The sequence below is a fragment of the Rhinolophus hipposideros genome (assembly GCF_964194185.1).
Source record: "Rhinolophus hipposideros genome assembly, chromosome: 6".
In the NCBI taxonomy this organism is placed as follows: Eukaryota; Metazoa; Chordata; class Mammalia; order Chiroptera; family Rhinolophidae; genus Rhinolophus; species Rhinolophus hipposideros.
In genome coordinates this window covers 80,395,648-80,413,525 of record NC_138052.1, presented here as the reverse complement: position 1 = coordinate 80,413,525, position 17,878 = coordinate 80,395,648, and the positions used below count along the sequence as shown (strand labels likewise).

At 34.1% G+C, this 17,878-nt stretch overlaps 1 protein-coding gene across 18 annotated transcripts in view; it reads left to right on the top strand.

Moving 5' to 3' along the window:
- The window catches only part of IKZF2 (IKAROS family zinc finger 2), a 148,554-nt gene that overhangs the window by 120,298 nt on the left and 10,378 nt on the right, over positions 1-17,878 (top strand). For all 18 annotated transcript variants that reach the window (XM_081051516.1, XM_081051517.1, XM_081051525.1 and 15 more), the window contains one exon: positions 13,268-13,405. In XM_081051516.1, coding sequence (XP_080907642.1) covers positions 13,268-13,405 — 138 coding nt within the window. The remainder of the gene's footprint in view (positions 1-13,267; positions 13,406-17,878) is intronic.

The following is a 17,878-nucleotide window of genomic DNA, read 5'->3' as shown; positions in this document are numbered from 1 at the left end:
TTAAGATTAGTGAAGGTCAGTGGTGGTTATATGTATTTTGTAGATGATAAATGTAAGTTCATTATAAAAATAAGAGTTAATAGGTAACATTCAATAGTCTCTTATTTTGTGACAAGCACTGTTTTAAGGTCCATAATTTATAACTAAGGAGAGTCAAATTCAAACAGAGAGATGCTACCTAACAGCCCCATACTCTGTAGTTTTAAATATCACATGTATGGTCCCATATGTTATGAAGGTTATTATTCTTTTACTTTACTTCTTTATTTATATTTTGTCAACAGTGTATTATTTGGATTAGATTTTACACGCACACACACACAAGTGCTCAGCATAATAAACCTGAAGAATTGTGTCACGCACAAATAAACAAAAATGTCCCATAATAATTGAGGACATACAGAAATTTAGAATACAATAAATCTAAGAATAGTATAAACTACCTTTGTGAAAGTACTTTCAAAAAATGATGCTCTGATATGGCAAAAAAAAATCTTTCCATTATAACTATATATGCATCTTTTATACAACTTCCAAATACTTAGGAAAAGCTGGGTTAGAAACTCCGCTTTGCCTGACTCCAGAGGCTGAGCTCTCAGTCATCCTACTCCTGCTTTCCTTTCTGTTCTCCATATAGCAGCCAGAATGTTATTAAAAAACCCCAGTTAAATCATGTAATTCCTGTGCTGAAAATCTTTGAATGGTTTTCCATTGCTCTTATAATAAAATCAAACTGCTTCTCATGGCTAATGGAAGTCCTGCCGACCTCTGCTGTCCGGTCATACACCACACTGCCCTCACTCTGTGTTCTTTGTTCCCCTGGGTTCCTTTATTTTCTACCCCTGGGATTTTGTCTTGATGATCCTAGAAGTCTGCCTTCAGCTCTTTCCCCAGCTCTTGGCATTGTCACCTCATTATCCTTCAGATATTTGCTTTAAATATCATCTCCTTGGAGATAGTGGCCTTCTATAAGCACCCTCACTAAAGCATCATCCTAGTAACTCTTTGACTTCCTATCTCTGTCTTAAAGTATTATAAAGCTTGAATGAGAATCTGTGGTTATCTTGGCTTTTTGTTCATGCATATGTTTCTTGTCTCTCCTCCCACTCCAGCAACCCCCTCCCCGCCCCCCGCCTGTCCTTCTAATGTAAGCTCTGTGAGGTCATGGGCCTGCTCTATCTTATGTATTGATGTATCCCTATTTGCTTGAATGGTGCTTGGCACATGATTTTAAAAAATGTTGTTGATTAATTGAATGATGAGGGCCTTACAGTGTAATGTACTTGTTCTAAAAAAAATCCGTAATAGGAAAGGGAAGAAAAACACCAACGTGTTCTAATTTCTATAGGGTCAGCTAATGCATGTTTTTCAAATTTGTTAATTACAAAAATAAATAATACATTTAGATGTTTTTCTTGTGAAATTAGATGTAGATTAAGGGTGCTCTTTTCACTCACTCCTGGACAATAAACATAGCACACATAGGTGATGGCCTCTTCCAGTTGAAAATCTTTGTTACCATGTGAAGAAACCTAAAATAGCTCTAATAATGAAATGACATTAATTCATTCACAATATATTTCTTAAGTATCGACATGGCAGGTGTTTTTCTAGGCACTTGAGATACAGCAGTGAAGGAAAAAAAGATCTTGCCCTGTGGAACTTATATTCTAATGAAGGAAGAGAGGGCAATCAGCAGTAAACATAATAAATAAGTAAATTGGATAGTGTATTAGAAGGTGACAAATGCTAATGGGGGAAGAAAAGAGATGCCACTTATTGAGCACTTACTTTCTGTCAAGTATTTTAAGTTTTCCGTATGCTTTTTTTTCCCCCCACAAAAATGCTATGAGTTAGGTACAACTATTTTCTCATTTAACTTAACCTAGGGTTCACACACAGCTAGCTGGTAAATGTTAGGGCTATAATTTGAAAACAAGTTATAACTGGAGCATGTTATCTGCTTTTCCAAATTTACTGGACCTCTTTAATATCCAAATTTCTTGCTTATAATACTTGAAAGCCTTACTTATTTACCTGAGTTATTATAATATTTGAAAGTCAGATAAGAAAAATCATTTAAAGAAAGAATGAAATCATATCAAAAAGGAAAATTTATGTAGTTGGATTATTATATATGCCTCGAAAGTTCTTACTTGCTTTTCTATTTACTTTTTGTTCCTCATGATAAATGTTTTGCACGTTTGTAATAACGAGAGTTACAAATATGTCAGTTTGTCTTGTGTCTTAAATTCCTACTTCACCGTATCCTTGCTGCATTATAACTCTGCACCTCTATGATGTCTGTGGCCTCTTATATGCATCAATCAATCAAATTAATTTGAAAATCAATGTCATTACATTATAAAACAAATGGAAATATTTGAATGGATACATAATGTTGGCTGATGTCTGTCTTGTTCAGGGTTATCCACTGCATCTAAAGACACTCGATGAAATATGCTAAATGAATGTATAAAGGAATTATATATTCTTGTACAACACTTGGCAAATCCTATAAAAGAAGAGTTAAGTTCATTAATGTCAACAGTGGGAGCCTATTTTATTATTATAGTACAGTGTTTCTCAAAGTACATCCACAGAAAAAGATATTTACTTGAGAAAGTAATAGTTGTTTAAATAGATCCACATTTAAAATAATTTGGGGGAAACATTGGGTTAAACAGGTTTTGTTTGCTTGCTTGTTACTAAATCTAAACATGAAAAAGAACCTTTGAAATGCTCATGTACATTTTGACTCTATGAAATATCCCTTAAATGTACTGGCTCACAGATTTATTTGAACATTTAACATTTTCCCCTCCAAACTGTCATTGGATAACTCTGCCTAGTGAGATAGAAGTATTTCGCTGTAACATGTAATATTTGACATCTAATTATGCTGTCATGATTACCTATAACGAGGCTCTGTTTGCAAAATAGCTCACTTTTCAGGTAGGAAGTTGTTTCCTTTCTAAAATATTCTCTTCCCACTTAAACAATAAACTGTTTAAGTGGGAAGAGAATATTTTAGAAAGGAAACAACTAAACTACATATCCTGAAGTTATTAAGCCTTCTAAAAATTTAGAAAAAAAAATAGATGTGGACATTGCTCAAAATTTTAGTTTCAGGCATAATTTTAAAACAGTAAAGCAAGACACAAAGGGGAAGATTACCTACATTTTTGATCATATGAAAATTAAAAACACCCAAATGTCAAGAAAGTATAAATTATTAATAAATATTTATAAAGAAATAAATCAAAGGATTTTGGCATTAATAGAGATTGAACAAATTAATGAGAAAGACAATAGCAATAAGAATATAATTGATAAATAGTTAAAGGCATTGAATAGGTAATTTGAAAGGATGTTATACAAAATGTATTAATTTTTTTGTTCAAAATTCAGTTTCACTGATACAAATTAAAAAGAAAACTACAAATTCTGTTATATTGTCTACAGCATAGGTTCGCAGACTTTCTTGATTCATGTCTCAGTAGTTTTTCCATACTACCTTGAGGCCTAATAGAAATACCTAACAGTTTTATTTATGAAGTGGTCAGGTCCAAATAACTTAAGTGTTTCTGTCTTAACAACTTTATAGCCATTTGAAAAAATAATATACATGAGGTGAAAGACAAAGCAATGTTTTTATTTCATTTTTAAACCGGGACAATTACTTACTAATAGGATAGTACACCTTTCTGGGCCTTGCCAACTTCCCAAACCTTAGAATCATATTGGACACCCCCACTTGCATTTTTTGTTCCATATTTATTTTCCTATAGTACTTGCTTTGTGTTGCAGCAACCGCTGAAACCTAGCTTCACAAAGATATGTCATTGAAAGAAATGTAATGTGATATAGGGTTGAAACTCGGAGCAAGTCTTTTGCTGAGGGGTATTGAAAATTATTTATTTTTTAAAATTTTTATTAAATTTATCGGGGTGACATTGGTTAGTAAAATTATATTGGTTTCAAGTGTACAATTCTGTAATACATCATCTATGTATTGCATTGTGTTCACCACCCAAAGTCTCCTGTTACCATGTACCAAAATTAACTCAAAATGGATCAAAGACCTAAATAAAAAACCTGAAACAATAGATTGCATAGAAGAAAGCATGGGTACTAAACTTATGGACCTTGAGTTTAAAGCGGACTATATGAATTTGACCTCAAAGCCAAGGGAAGTAAAAGCAAAAATAAGAAAATGGAACTATATCGTATAAAAGAGGTTCTGCACAGCGAAAGAAAGCATCAGCGAAACAAACAGGCAGCTTACCAAATGGGAGAAAATATTTGCAAACAACACCTCCAATAAAGAGCTAATATCCAAAATATTTAAAGAACTAATATAACTCATAAACAAAAAAAAACCAAACAGTCCAATTGAAAAATGAGTAGAGGGCCTGAACAGACACTTCTCCTAAGAACACATACAAAGGGCCAACAGATGTTTGAAGAAATGCTCAGTCAGCTTCACTAGCTATCAGAGAAATGCAGATCAAAATTATTTTCCTCAAATATTTAAAATATCATGTGCTCATCTAACTTTAAAATAGCCTTCCTCCAAGTTTGCTTCAGCACCCCCAAAGTGCCTTGCTATAATTTGAGGACCACAGGACTAGCATATTATTGGGGAATTTATTATTTTAATGAAGTACTTGTTGACAGTGTGGTGAAATGGCTGTCTTATACACTAGTAGTGTGAATATGAGTTGGTAAAACCTTTTTTGAGGAAGCAGTATAACAATAGGAATCAAGAACATTAAAATTGTTTATATAGAGGGTTAATGCAATATATAACAGACCACTAGTTCAGACAAAGTATAGCTTAAGGGTACCAAAAACAAAACAAAATAAAAAATTAAATGTCAATTGCATATTTCAGTGCACATCTTTTTTTCAGATTAATTTATAATTCTGTGAGCAATTGACACATAAAATCAGATATCAAGTTCCCATTTTTTGCATTATAAATATATAAAGGAAAGTGGATGCATATAATTTTATTAAAAGTAAGTGAATGTGATATATGTATAATGTTCTGTGACTTTATATGTGTTATGATGAATGGTAAATATATTTTCTGTATATAGATGTGTTTCTTTGCATGTTTCTATATGTAAACACATACATCTATATAAAGAATAAAACATTTACCTCACGTATTAGTGCTATTGTAATTTGTTTTATAGGTTTCACTAGGATAACTCTTGAAGTGACATATTTCAAGAAAATATAAGTGAACAAGACTTGATTATGCTGTTTATCTTCATAACACCCTATGAATTTGTGGTAAACAGTCCTACTTTATACTTCAAAATTCTTTATGGCTATTTGATTTGTTCTTCCTTTTGGGTAGGTATATGGGGCTCTTAGGAGTATAGGGGCAGGCATTTCTTATTTTGAATTCCTCGTAATGACAGATGAAGAAAATAGCAGTAAATGCTAACAGTCTTTTTAATTAAATATTTTTCAGGGTTGTCAAATTATCTTTATTGCATCTTCAATTTGTAATTCAATACTCAGGTCAGTAATTTGTATCTGTACCTCTGACAGATTGTACCGATAGTTCTTCCTTTGTGTGTGTGTGTGTGTGTGTTTGTGTGTGTGTGTGTGTGTTACAAGTGTAGGATTTTTGTGAGGTACAATACATCAAAAAAGAGACTGTTAACTTTTGAGATAGTAGGGAACACTGACACTGTTATGTTCTGTGTTTTAGAATAGTTAGTATTATATCTTCTTAGAATTATACTTTTAAGAAACTTTATTTCAGTTACCTGAATGGTACTGGTTATGAAACTTACAAAGTTAGTGTCACTTTCTTGGTATTTAATCTAATTAAAAATATAACTTTTACTTCCACTCATGATGAAGTATTTGGGCTCAGATTTACTCTCCTGTCTTCAACAACTATGATACCAAAGAAAATATATTAAATAGCTTTCATACATTGAACAAAAGCCACTGCAGGACTGTGATCCCTGAGAGAAGAAAAACAAAGGTGGTGAGTCCTATAATTATCCCAGTTTACTTCCTGGGGGCAGTTTCCAGGCCACAGCTCAGGAACAGCAAACCCAAACAGAGCGAGGCAGTCTTGCTGAGTTTAGGAGTACAGGGAGACCTATGTGCTTAGAGTGTAGAAGGCAGAGTATCAGACAGGAAGAAGCTGCCAGAAAAAGTTCTGAAGTTTTGCAGAGGGCCCCTCGATTCTTTGGCTAAATAGTGATGTTCTTATGTGTATCAGGAAACTACCTGAAACTGGGAAAAGAAACACCAGAAAGCAGAAGGTCAGACAATTGCTCGAGCTTAAGCAGGGTTGAGGATAGTTCATTTTCACCAGCCAGTGGGGAATGATTTTTGTAATACTCGGGGCATTGAGCAAAGTTATCAGATTAGTATCATATTACTGGGAATAAATTAGGGTTTACATTAAAGCATGCTCTGTATCTTCCTTAAAGCGTAAAAGCAAATATTAAAAGGATCAACTGATTCCAAGAACTGTAACAGCATACTAGAACAAATCAACCACATTTTAAAGAAATGCAACAAAAGTTAGAACTCACGAATGTAAAATTCCCAATATCAAGCATCCTATTAAAAAAAAAAACAACAAATGTGAAAAATATTACCTATAATCAGTAGAAAAATTAGTTACTTGAAGCAGACCCAAAAATGAGCAAATAGTTGAAATAGCAGATAAGGTTGGTAAAACAGCTATTTTAAATATACTCCATATATTTAAAAACATAAAGGAAAACATGAACATAATAAGAATAGAAATGGTACTTGGAGGGAAATATATAGCAGTAAGTACTTATATTAGAAAAATAGAAAGGCCTCGAACTAAGCTCCCTTCTTGTTACAAAAGAAGAGCAAATTAAATCTAGAGTGTGTAAAGTAAGGAAAAAATGATAAAGGCAGAGATCAATGAAAGATAGAAAGATAATAGAGAAAAATCAATGAAATTGAAGGCTGTTTCTGTGATAAGATCAATAAAATGGATAAACCTCTAGCCAAGATCAATCAGTACTAGGCGAGAACACCCAATTTCCCAATATCAGAAATGAAAATGGGACATCACTGAATCTCCTCTAACCATTCGAGGTATAATACAGGAATATTATGAACAAGTTTATGTCAATAATTTGAGCAGATGAAACAAATTCATTGAGTTAATACTTCCCAACAAATTATGAGTTCAGCATTACCCTGATACCAAAACCAACGGCATTACAATAAAAGGAAACTGTATAGTAATATCCCTCATGAACATAGATACAAGAATTCTAAACAAAATTTTAGCAAGTAGAATCCAGAAATATATAAAAAATCATTAACATACCAGGACTAAATAGGGTTTATCTCAAGAATTCAAAGTACATTAAATATTGGAAAAATCAGTGTAATTCCCCATATTAACAGACTAAAGAAGGAAAAAAACATATAATCATCTTCATAGATGCAGAAAAAGCATTTGATATAATTCAGTATTAATTCATGATAAAAATTTGCAGCAATAGCAAGGAACTTCTTTGACATGATAAAGGCTATCCTAAAAACTTTCAGTTAGCATCATACTAATAATATATGAATGAAACTTAACCTTTAAGAGTAGGAACAAGGCAAGAATGTCTGTTCTCTCCAATTTTATTCAGTATCGTACTAGTAGTCTTGTCAATGCAGTATGGCAACATCAAGAAATAAATGACATACAAATTGGAAAGGAATAAGTAAAACTGTATTTAGTTTCAGTTGATATGGTCATCTATGTAGATAATACTAAGGAATCAACCAAAAAAATAAAACTGAGTAATTTTATTAAGGTTGCAAGATTCAAGGTCAGTATGATGAAAGTGAGTGTATTTCTATATGCTAGCCATGGACAATTGGAAACTGGACTTTAGAAAGCAATACCATTTATTATAGCATCCAAAATATATATGAAATACATAGACATACATTTAATACTATATGAAATACTTGGAGGTGAATTTAAGTAATTTTGTGCAAGAAACATTATAGAACATTGCTAAGAGCAATTAAAGAAAACCTAAGGAAATGGAGTGATAATAGCATGATCATGGTTTAAATGATTCAGTACTGTTAAGATGATAATACTCCTGAATTTGAGCCTATTGTTTCAGTGCAATCCTAATCAAAATCATAGCAGCCATTTTTGTACAAATTGACAAACTGGTTCTAAGAAATTTTTTGGAAATACAAAAGACCTAAAATAGCCAAAATAATTTTGAAAAAAGCTAAGTTGGATGACTTATACTACCTGATTGGAAAAATAACTGTATTAGTAAGACATACTCTTTTGGTTTGAGGATACACATAAGAGATTAGTAGAATGGAGTAGAGAGTCCAGAAATACACCACAAATATATGACCCACTGATTTTCAACAAAGGTGCTGAGATAATTTAAGGAGGAGAAGATAATTTCTATAAATGGAGCTAGAACAATCAGATATCCATGTTTGAAAAAAGAATGGTATAGGCTTTACCTTACACCACATACAAAAATTAAGTTGAAATGAGTCATAGAACTAAATACAAGAGCTAAAACATACAAGTTCTAGAAGAAAACAAAGGAGAAAATTATTGTGACATTTGGCTACTCAAAGACCTCTTGAATAGAACACACACACACACACACACACACACACGCACAAGCATAGAAGAAAATACTGGTAAATTGGACTTACTCAAAATTAAAAACTTTGCTCTTCAACAGAAACTCAGAAATAAAAAAAAAAGCAAGCTAACCATAGAAAATATTTGCAAATATTTGTATCTGATGAAAGATTTGTATCCAGAATAAGTAGTCTTGAAACTCAATAATAAAATTACAGACAACACAATAAAAAAATAGGCAAAAGATTTGAACAGATACTTCACCAAAGAAAATATGTGAATGGGAAGAGATTAATCTTGTGAGACATGAGGAAAACACAAATTCACCATGAGATACTACTACATGCCTATCAGAATGGATAAAATGAAAAAAAGGTTGACAATACCATCTTGGCATGGATGTAGAACAATTGTAACTCTAATATACTGCTCATGGAAATGCACAGTGTATAGCCATTTTGGAAAACAGTTAAGCAGTTTCTTATAAAGTTAATCAGATACCATATGACCTGGTGGTCTCACTTCTAGGTATCTACCTAAGAGAAATGAAAACAAAGACTTGCCTGCTGATGTTGGTAGAAGCTTTATTCCTAATAGCCATAAACAAGAAACAACCCTGACTAGGAAATGGATCAACAATCTGTGGTATATTGGAATATACAATGAAACACTGCTCAGCAATACAAAGTAATCAACTACCAATACCTGCAACAACATGGAGGAATCTCAAAATCGTTATGCTGAGTGAAGGAAACCAGACACGAAAGACCACATACTGCATGGTTTAGTTTATATGAAATCCTGAAGAAAAAGGCAAAACTGTAGTGACAGAAGCAGATCACTGGTTGCTATGGCTGCATGTGGGGAAGGCAATTGGTGCAAAGGAGCAAGAGGGTGATGGAAATCTATATTTTAGTTGTGGTGGTTACACAACTATATACTTCCACCCTCCTTGAAAAGTACACTTAAAGTGTGTGGATTTTATTTTATGTGAGTTGTACCTCATTAGTGCCAGTTTTAAAATGTATATGTTGAATTTTGGATTTCAGAGGAATATGCATAAGTCAAAGCTCAGAAGGCATTTGAAGTATGAGTTTAAGGTGCAGTCATTCAGCAAATGCATATTGACTATTTCCTATGTTTAATAACTACCATAAGCACTACCAGTTCAAAATTGTGTAAAAACATGACCTCTGTCCGTATGACAGAACTGATTGGATTAGGGAAATACATAGATATCAAATGGGTAATTACAATGCAATTGTCATAAGGAATGTATCAACAGAGTGCTGCGAGAGCACAAAGGAGAAAACTATGATTTCGGGGTTCACCAACATCATTTTAAAAAGGTTTAAATGACAATAGGAGCTTACAAACATGGGAAATTATTCCAGGCATGATTTGACGTTTCATAGAAATGAAGGCTTAATTTAGAGGGAAGAGAGGGAAGCTGCTATACTGAGAGCAAAATCTGGCTGCACATACATATTTGTCAGGGAGGAAGAGATTGAGCAGCTAGTGGGGGGAACACAGCATGTGAGCCCTGAAGCTAAAACACGGGGATTCAAGACACATGAAGGTTTGATAATGACCAGGAAATTGGGAAGATTTAGGATTGAGTAAAGTCCACTGGATTTAGTGATTCAGAGGCTACTGATGACTTTTTTAAAAAAATGTTTCAGTAATATAAGAATGAAGGTGTTTCAGATGGTAAGATGTGTTTTATAATATTTACGTATTTCATAATTATAAAAATGAAAGTTGCAAAATACTGGTCTATGAATATACATGATATACATATTAATTCATGGTTTATAAGTATTATACAGAGAAACTCATAGAGAGAGTAAATATAAACAGTATTTTCATGAACTTGATTTTTAAGACATATCAAAGCAATGGCAGGAAATGGTCTTGTGGAGCTAATAGAGCCATATTTGGCAGGGATTGTTAATGATGTTTGAAAATAATTTTCAAAAAACTAGTAAGGGCATGATCTCGATTTTGAAGGAGCTGAGTTACATGAGAGCAAATAGAAAGAGATGACAGCAGTTCCCGGAAATTCTGAAACACTACCTCTCCTCCCCCTTCTCCCTACTCCCCATTATCTGACCAACCTCCACTTTTCCTTTAGTTATCAGCCTAAATGTTCTTATCTGAAGCAGACCTTCCTGTTCAACCTTCACAAACTAAATTAGGTCCCCCATGTTACACTAACTAGGACAACATTCTTTCGCAGAATCTGCCACAGTTTGTAATAATTACTTGTATACATGTGTTAAATGTGTCTCTTCCTCAGCAGACTGTCAGTGCATGAGGATAGACACCAGGAGAATTTCATTTCCAGTTTATATTCCAGCTTCTTCGGTGTTGGTACATAGTAGGCTTTTAATAAATATGTATCAAGTGAGAGAGGTAAAGGGAAAAGGTGTAGCATTTTCAGAGCCAACTTCTTGTGGATAAACTAGTTAAGAGATGCCCAAGTCCCAGCATGTCACCCAGTATGCAGATAGCTGGAGTGGCATGCGGGTGAAGATGTAGGAAAATTGGGGTTATACTTTTAGAAAAATGTACTCCAATTCCTTGGACTCACTGAGAGCAAGGATGGGATGAAGAGGAAAGAGGGATGTTTTAAAACAGCTGAAGTCTAGCAGACAGGATAGACTTCAAAAATGAAGGGAGTAAAAACCATGCGTTTTGAAAGCAATAAAAAGTATACTGTCTTTTCTTTCATTTCAGGTTAGTTGGGAGTTTATAAGAGGGTTTTGAGCCAAAGGGCATGGAAGGGAACTACATTTTAATCAAGTTGAGAAGGAATCAAGTTTGCTTATATAAATAAGCGGAAGAAAGTACAGGAGGTTGTGTTCACAGTAAAACAGGTATCATAGGCAATGCAGCAAGACTGAAAAAAGGGGAAGATGGAGATGGCAGAACTAGTCTTGTAGTGGCCTATTAATTACAATGCATGAACTTAATAAGTATTAATTGGTTAGTAGACTTACTCTGTGCAAATTCCTTAATTATTTCTAGTGAAATAGCCAAATTGAGTAATGGTTATAGTAAACAAAGGCTTTTTGTAATATGTAGTCTCATTATGTGTAGTCTTGGAACTTAATTACATGTAAATATATTATTTGCACTAAATGTTTTTGACTGAAGTATCTTCTTGTATTTTTTAATGTTCTTACACAGCTATACAAATTCTTTACAATATACACAGCTGCCTGGTTTCTCAAATTCCCAGAAATTCTTGGTTCTGAATACTAGAAATTTGCCTAGTATTTTTCGAAATGAACAATCATGCTTTAGATATTATTTATTTAAGATGGTTTACAAAAAATTGTAATTATGAAACAACTTATTTTCATTTATATGCACCTCAAGTACAATCTAAAGTTTCTGTTTTTTAAAAAAAATCAGCATAGTGAAACGTTGATGTACCTTTGAGTACCTTGCCTTGTTCCAGCATTTCAATCTCACCTATGACCAGTGTCATAACATGGATTTGTAAGGTGACTGCAGTTAGGGATGCCATCTTTGGCCACGAAAAAGAGTTGTCTACGTGTCGTCTGTGCAAAACAAAATGATTTCTATGGGAGTCACGTGAGAGCCCCTGACCTGATTCACACTGTGCTTTCCTAAGAGGGCTTTGGCACAGACCACCTAGTGTTCTATGCTTTCTTGTTCCTCTTCAAAACCAAGAATCAAATTGCTCTGTGATATCCTCGTGAATCGTTACATAGTCAAATATGCCTCTTTCCTTAAATGTGTTCTTTTTCTTCTTAATCAATTTTGTAATTGTTTTTTTTTTAACGTGTCACACTATTTTATCAGATATACTGAGATAAGGCTCTTTGGCTATTGGGAAATCATTTATTTCATGAATGTGAAATGTATTGGAAAATATTACTATTAGTGTATAACTGCACATGTTAAGGTTTCAGGTTATTGTTAGTGGTCCTGACTCAAAGCACCACTATGTTAATTCTTAGTAATATAAGGACAGTGCTGATACGGGAGAATACACTGATCTGCTGCAAAGTTTTGCATGTGTGAATAGCTATTACCGAGGTGGAAAGAAAAAAGAAACTCTGCTTTTATCTGTATGTTTTTCTCATCATTTGAATTAATTTTAGTCTTCTTGGTACCCATGAATAATCTTTTCATTAAAAAATGACATTTTGAGTTGTTACATTTTGGTTTCCTTCAGTAAGATTCTCTGTACTTACCTCCCTCCCCCCCAAATAAATAAAAAATAATTCTCATCATGTATCTGGGGCACTCCTGATTTGTCTTTTGACTGAGTCAGAGCTGAGAGAATTGTGTTAGAGTCGGTGTTAATGTTAAGAGGCAGGTAATTTGAAGATGGATCATCTAGGATACAGTCAGAGTGTGAATTTGATTCAGTATTTCCCCTATCACCAAAGGTACGATCTGCCTTATCTTCTTTCTGTATTTTAGCCTTAGTAGAGATTTATTATCTATATCCAAGGGTGGAGGAGGAAGCGATTTAAGTTTGAAAAGCATATACATGCTTTCTCCAGACTATCAAAAGTTAGCTATTAATTTTGCTTTAAATGACACTGCCAGCACACTAATCTTGAATTCTCTTCATAGTGGGTAAACCTCACAAGTGCAACTACTGTGGACGAAGCTACAAGCAGCGCAGTTCACTGGAGGAGCACAAGGAACGCTGCCACAACTATCTCCAGAATGTCAGCATGGAGGCTGCTGGGCAGGTCATGAGTCATCATGGTGGGTAGACATGGCATTCACCATTTTCATCCCCTCTCCACTGCTTTGGTAGTTTCTTACGGGTGACACAGGTCTCGCTACCCTTCAGTTTAAGAATAAAATCTTACTTTGTTTAAAACTATTTTAGATCATATTAACTTTGCATGGGATTATCTTCTGAAGCATTTGAAATGAGTTGAGCTTTGGGACAGTTTGCAAACAAGCTATATTAAGATTCTGTGATACTCCTAAGTTATTACTCATAATGTGTTTGTATTAACATAATAATTGCAGCCGAACTTGAACACACCAAAGGAAGGTACTATTTACTCTCATCTTTCATTGGTTGTACCAAATAGCTAGACATGGTTCCAATAAGTCTATCGGTTTCCTAAAAGATTTAATTGATTACTTGTGTATTTTCATACCTTTTAGGTAAGTGATCAGTGATATAATTGGAAATTTCTCCAAGTCATCTTGTGATATATTTTGGAAATTACTTAATTTTGCTTTCTACAAATGTGGAGAACAGTCTAGACCAAAATTAAGCACTACTTCCCTCCACAGAAATCAAACCTCAAGCAAAACATTCTTGCCTCCACAATGCACAGTAGCAGATAGGAAGGCAGCCCCTCAGGTTTATCAGTTAATAATTCTGTACTACTGAAAAATTAATGTTAGAAAATCAGTCTTACAAAGGACAGTAATTAATTTCAATTCTCCAAATTTGCATCTGCCCTGTCCTACTAATTATATTTTTATGCTGATCAATTTTATTATCCCTAGAAGTTCATGCAAAAATGTTAGCTTAATGGTACATTTATATATTTTATATAAAAAAGATTTGGCCAATATTAAATAGTATAATTGGGGAACGCTGTAGTCACTTTTAAAATATAAATGCTATCTATTTAGTGATTTATGATAGCTCAAAGATTATTGTTGGGTTTTTGTTTGTTTTATGTAGTGCATACTGTGGAAATATGTTTATTGGACAGCTAGTGATTATGTTGTTGGTAATTTTTTTAAATAAAGTACTTTGTTATCCTGAATAATTGAAGCATTTCTTCGTATTAGGATAGTTTATGTCGCATAAAGAATCAGATTTAATTCTGTTCATTGTTGTGAGTCCATTTCTCTTATATTGTTATCATTATTAACTATAATTTTTAAAAGCCTGTCTGTTTTAAATCTTAGTGAATTTGATATCACTAAGATAATTTGCATTATCTGGGCTTATGAGGGTCCCAGAACATAGAGGTTAAAATGGTGGGCCTAGGAGTCCAGCAAACCTGGTCTGGCTATGTGATGTCTGAGTGTGTTACTGTTAGGCTTGGTTTGAAAATTAAATGTGATTGGATGTGCAATAAACACCCAATAAGTACTTCTTTTTACTATTACATTTCCAGATACTAAATATTAAGAAATTGTAAGTGTTCTATCCCCTTAAAATTTATGATGCTAGCCAGCATTAAAGTAGGCATTCGAGGTTTTATTTGCCTACTAAGAACACCATTTCTGTGTAACCACCTTTAGAGGTGGTTTGAGACAGGGTAGGCTTGGGGGCATGCCAAAGCTTTCCAAAGACACCTTATAGCACTGCCACTTTTCCATATAATGTTCTTTTATTGCACTTTTGACATTTGATTTGATTGTTAATTCTATTCATTTTTCCATTCATAGTTGTGTATGAGACTCTGTGTTGCATACACATCTGAATGAGTCTCTGTAAAAGACTTTATGTTGTTACAGAGAGATAAGGTGTATATAAATAATTATAGTTAATATTTAACTCTCTGTTGGCAGTTTAAACCTATTATAGAATAAGTGCTGACAGTTTAAACCAGTGTGGTTTTTTGGGGAAAAAGACTTCTAAACAACTGCAGTCTCAGCATCAACCCCATTTCCCAGATCGCTTTGCCCTTGGCAGGCAAAGGCCCTTTACAGGTGGCTCTGAAACTGAAATAGAGAAGGGAGAGTGGGGAAAGGGTACGGAGAGAGCAGGGGGCAAAGCCAAGGAGGACTGGGGAAAGGGAGGTTTCGATATCATTTATAGACCCAAGTATTCAATATTGGATACAGTTTTAACCAACTAAGTTTATATTAATGCCATTTCATGCTGTACTTTTTCTAGGTGTATTGTAACAATAATTTGATATTGTCCTTAATCTCCTTTTCCCTTTGTTAACATACTTAGTGGAGAATTGACTGCATGAGATAGGAATTGATAAATGTCATAAGAGAGAAAAAATATGGGTAAAATGCTACTAAAGTTCATCATTCACCTTATCCCATATACATAGCTTGGTGTGTGTCTCCTTTTAAACAGAGCCACATTGAACTCATTTTTATCGCCTTACCTCTCTTACTGTCTCTTACCGTCTTCTTACATCTTATCTATATTTTTTGTCTTTTCTTCTTGGGGTAGGTGTGGGGCCGCCATCATTGAGATTGCCATTAGCTCCCTGAAATTAATTACTATTCTTTTATTTTCATATTTGACATATAGTCCTAGCCTCTCTTGCCCAAAACATATACTTCCCCATGTTGGTTCTTCTAATGAGAAAGTGTCTGAAGTCAAAGTGGCATTGGCACTTCATTCAGGAAACATTTATTGAGGGCTTGCGATGTGGCAAGTTCTATGGAATATTCTGGAGATATAAAGATAAATGGGCACAGTTTCTTTCTTACATGTATAGTCTGGTAGGAAATACCTACTTAAAAAATAAAATGAAGCACATGCTCTAATGAAGGCACACATATGCTTCTCCAGATGCTCAGATGCGGAACTAACCTAACTGTCTGGAGAAGTCAAGGAAAGCTTCTTATGTGCAACGTTTGATCCGTACACGAGAATGAGCAAAAATTACATACCTCAGACGGATTCACAGAAAACGTACATTCCAGGCAGAAAAGTTAGCCGTGGGCGAAGACTTAGAGGCATAAAAGAATATTAACAGGTTCCTGGAAGTTAAAGGAGTGGTAGGAAATGAAATTGAAATAATAGGTTGTGATGCAAAAATAGAGTCTTTCGTTCTTATCTAATGCTTGAATTTCACTGGGGTGATCAAATTTGTGTCTTCTAAAGAAAAATGTCACCTATGCAGAATAGAGGATAGATGCCTGACTGACATTCTGGGAGAGACCGGAAGTGAGAATGTCAGGAGAGATGAACAGGCAGGAGCAGAAGACAACAGGGTGAAACACTGAAGACATAAATATCAGGTAGAATAAAATGTTCTTCAGTTTGATGGAAAGGGAAAAAATAATGACTCATAGCTTTGGAAATAAAGATCATAATGAATTGGGTTTTATGGTAGATTATCTTATTTGAAAGTTATTTTATGGCCATTTTTCAAGTCTTATCAGTTTTTAAAAAAAGCGTTAAAAATCAAAGTACATCATTAACTTTTCCCCCTTGCCTGAAGAAAAAACATGAAAATGGTAACCAGAAAGGTAGACAACTTTAATGAAAGAATATATATGTTTATGGTTTGAATTGCTTGGTAAAAGGAATTTTTTTATGGCAAGTGTGGAGACATAACTGGAAATCTCTGAACTTTCTAGTAAGCTTCTTTAACCTATTTCCATTGGGTAACATTTCCTTCATTAAGTCATTTAGTAAACATCCATTGAATGTTATATTTGTCTCACATCCAAAAAGGTATTAGAGATTTAAAGTCAAATAAAATGCAGTCTCTACCCTAAGGTCACTTACCAACTATGGTAAGAAGTTGACCAGTAAACCAACAGTTGGAACACTGTGTGAGAAGCATTATGGGAGTACAGAGGACAGATATCTAAATCACACCGTGTGTCCAAGAGGAATTTCTAAGGAAAATTATATTTGAGTGGAGTTTTGACAGTCAAGATAGCCACCTAAATAAGTAGAGAAGAATGCTTCATGCAGAGAGAGCAGCATGTGTGAAGAAATACAAGTCTAAAAAAACATGGTTGGATTGAGGACCTACCAGCAGCTATGCACAATTAAAGCCCAGTTTGTAAATGTAAGAAAAATTGGAAGGTTATAAAGCTAAAGATATAGGCTGTGAACGGGGCATGAAGTGCCTATTGTGTTAAGTGAAGAATTTGTAATTTATCCTAAAAATCATTATTACATTAACATTTTACTAGAAATGTGGGAGAGTGATCAGCAGAGTTGAGAGACAAATAGACCATTGCAACAATCTACTGATTGGTTGACTTGGGCTTAGTAGCCTACAATGTGCAGGAAAGTTAGATAATTGGGAGTCACTATAGATGTACAATCTAAAACACTTGGTACCTCTATGTAGGTGTATAAAGAGAGATGGTAGGGAGGAAGAGGGGCAGGAGAATGAGTGAAAGGAAGAAATCTAGGATTCCGAAGTTATCTAGCATGGATGACCAGTTAGAGAGTAGTGTCATTCACTGAGATGGACATTAAGAAAATAGGAGAAAGTTGAGGGAAGGAAATGGAGATTTGTTTTTGAACACATTATCTTTTAGGTACCT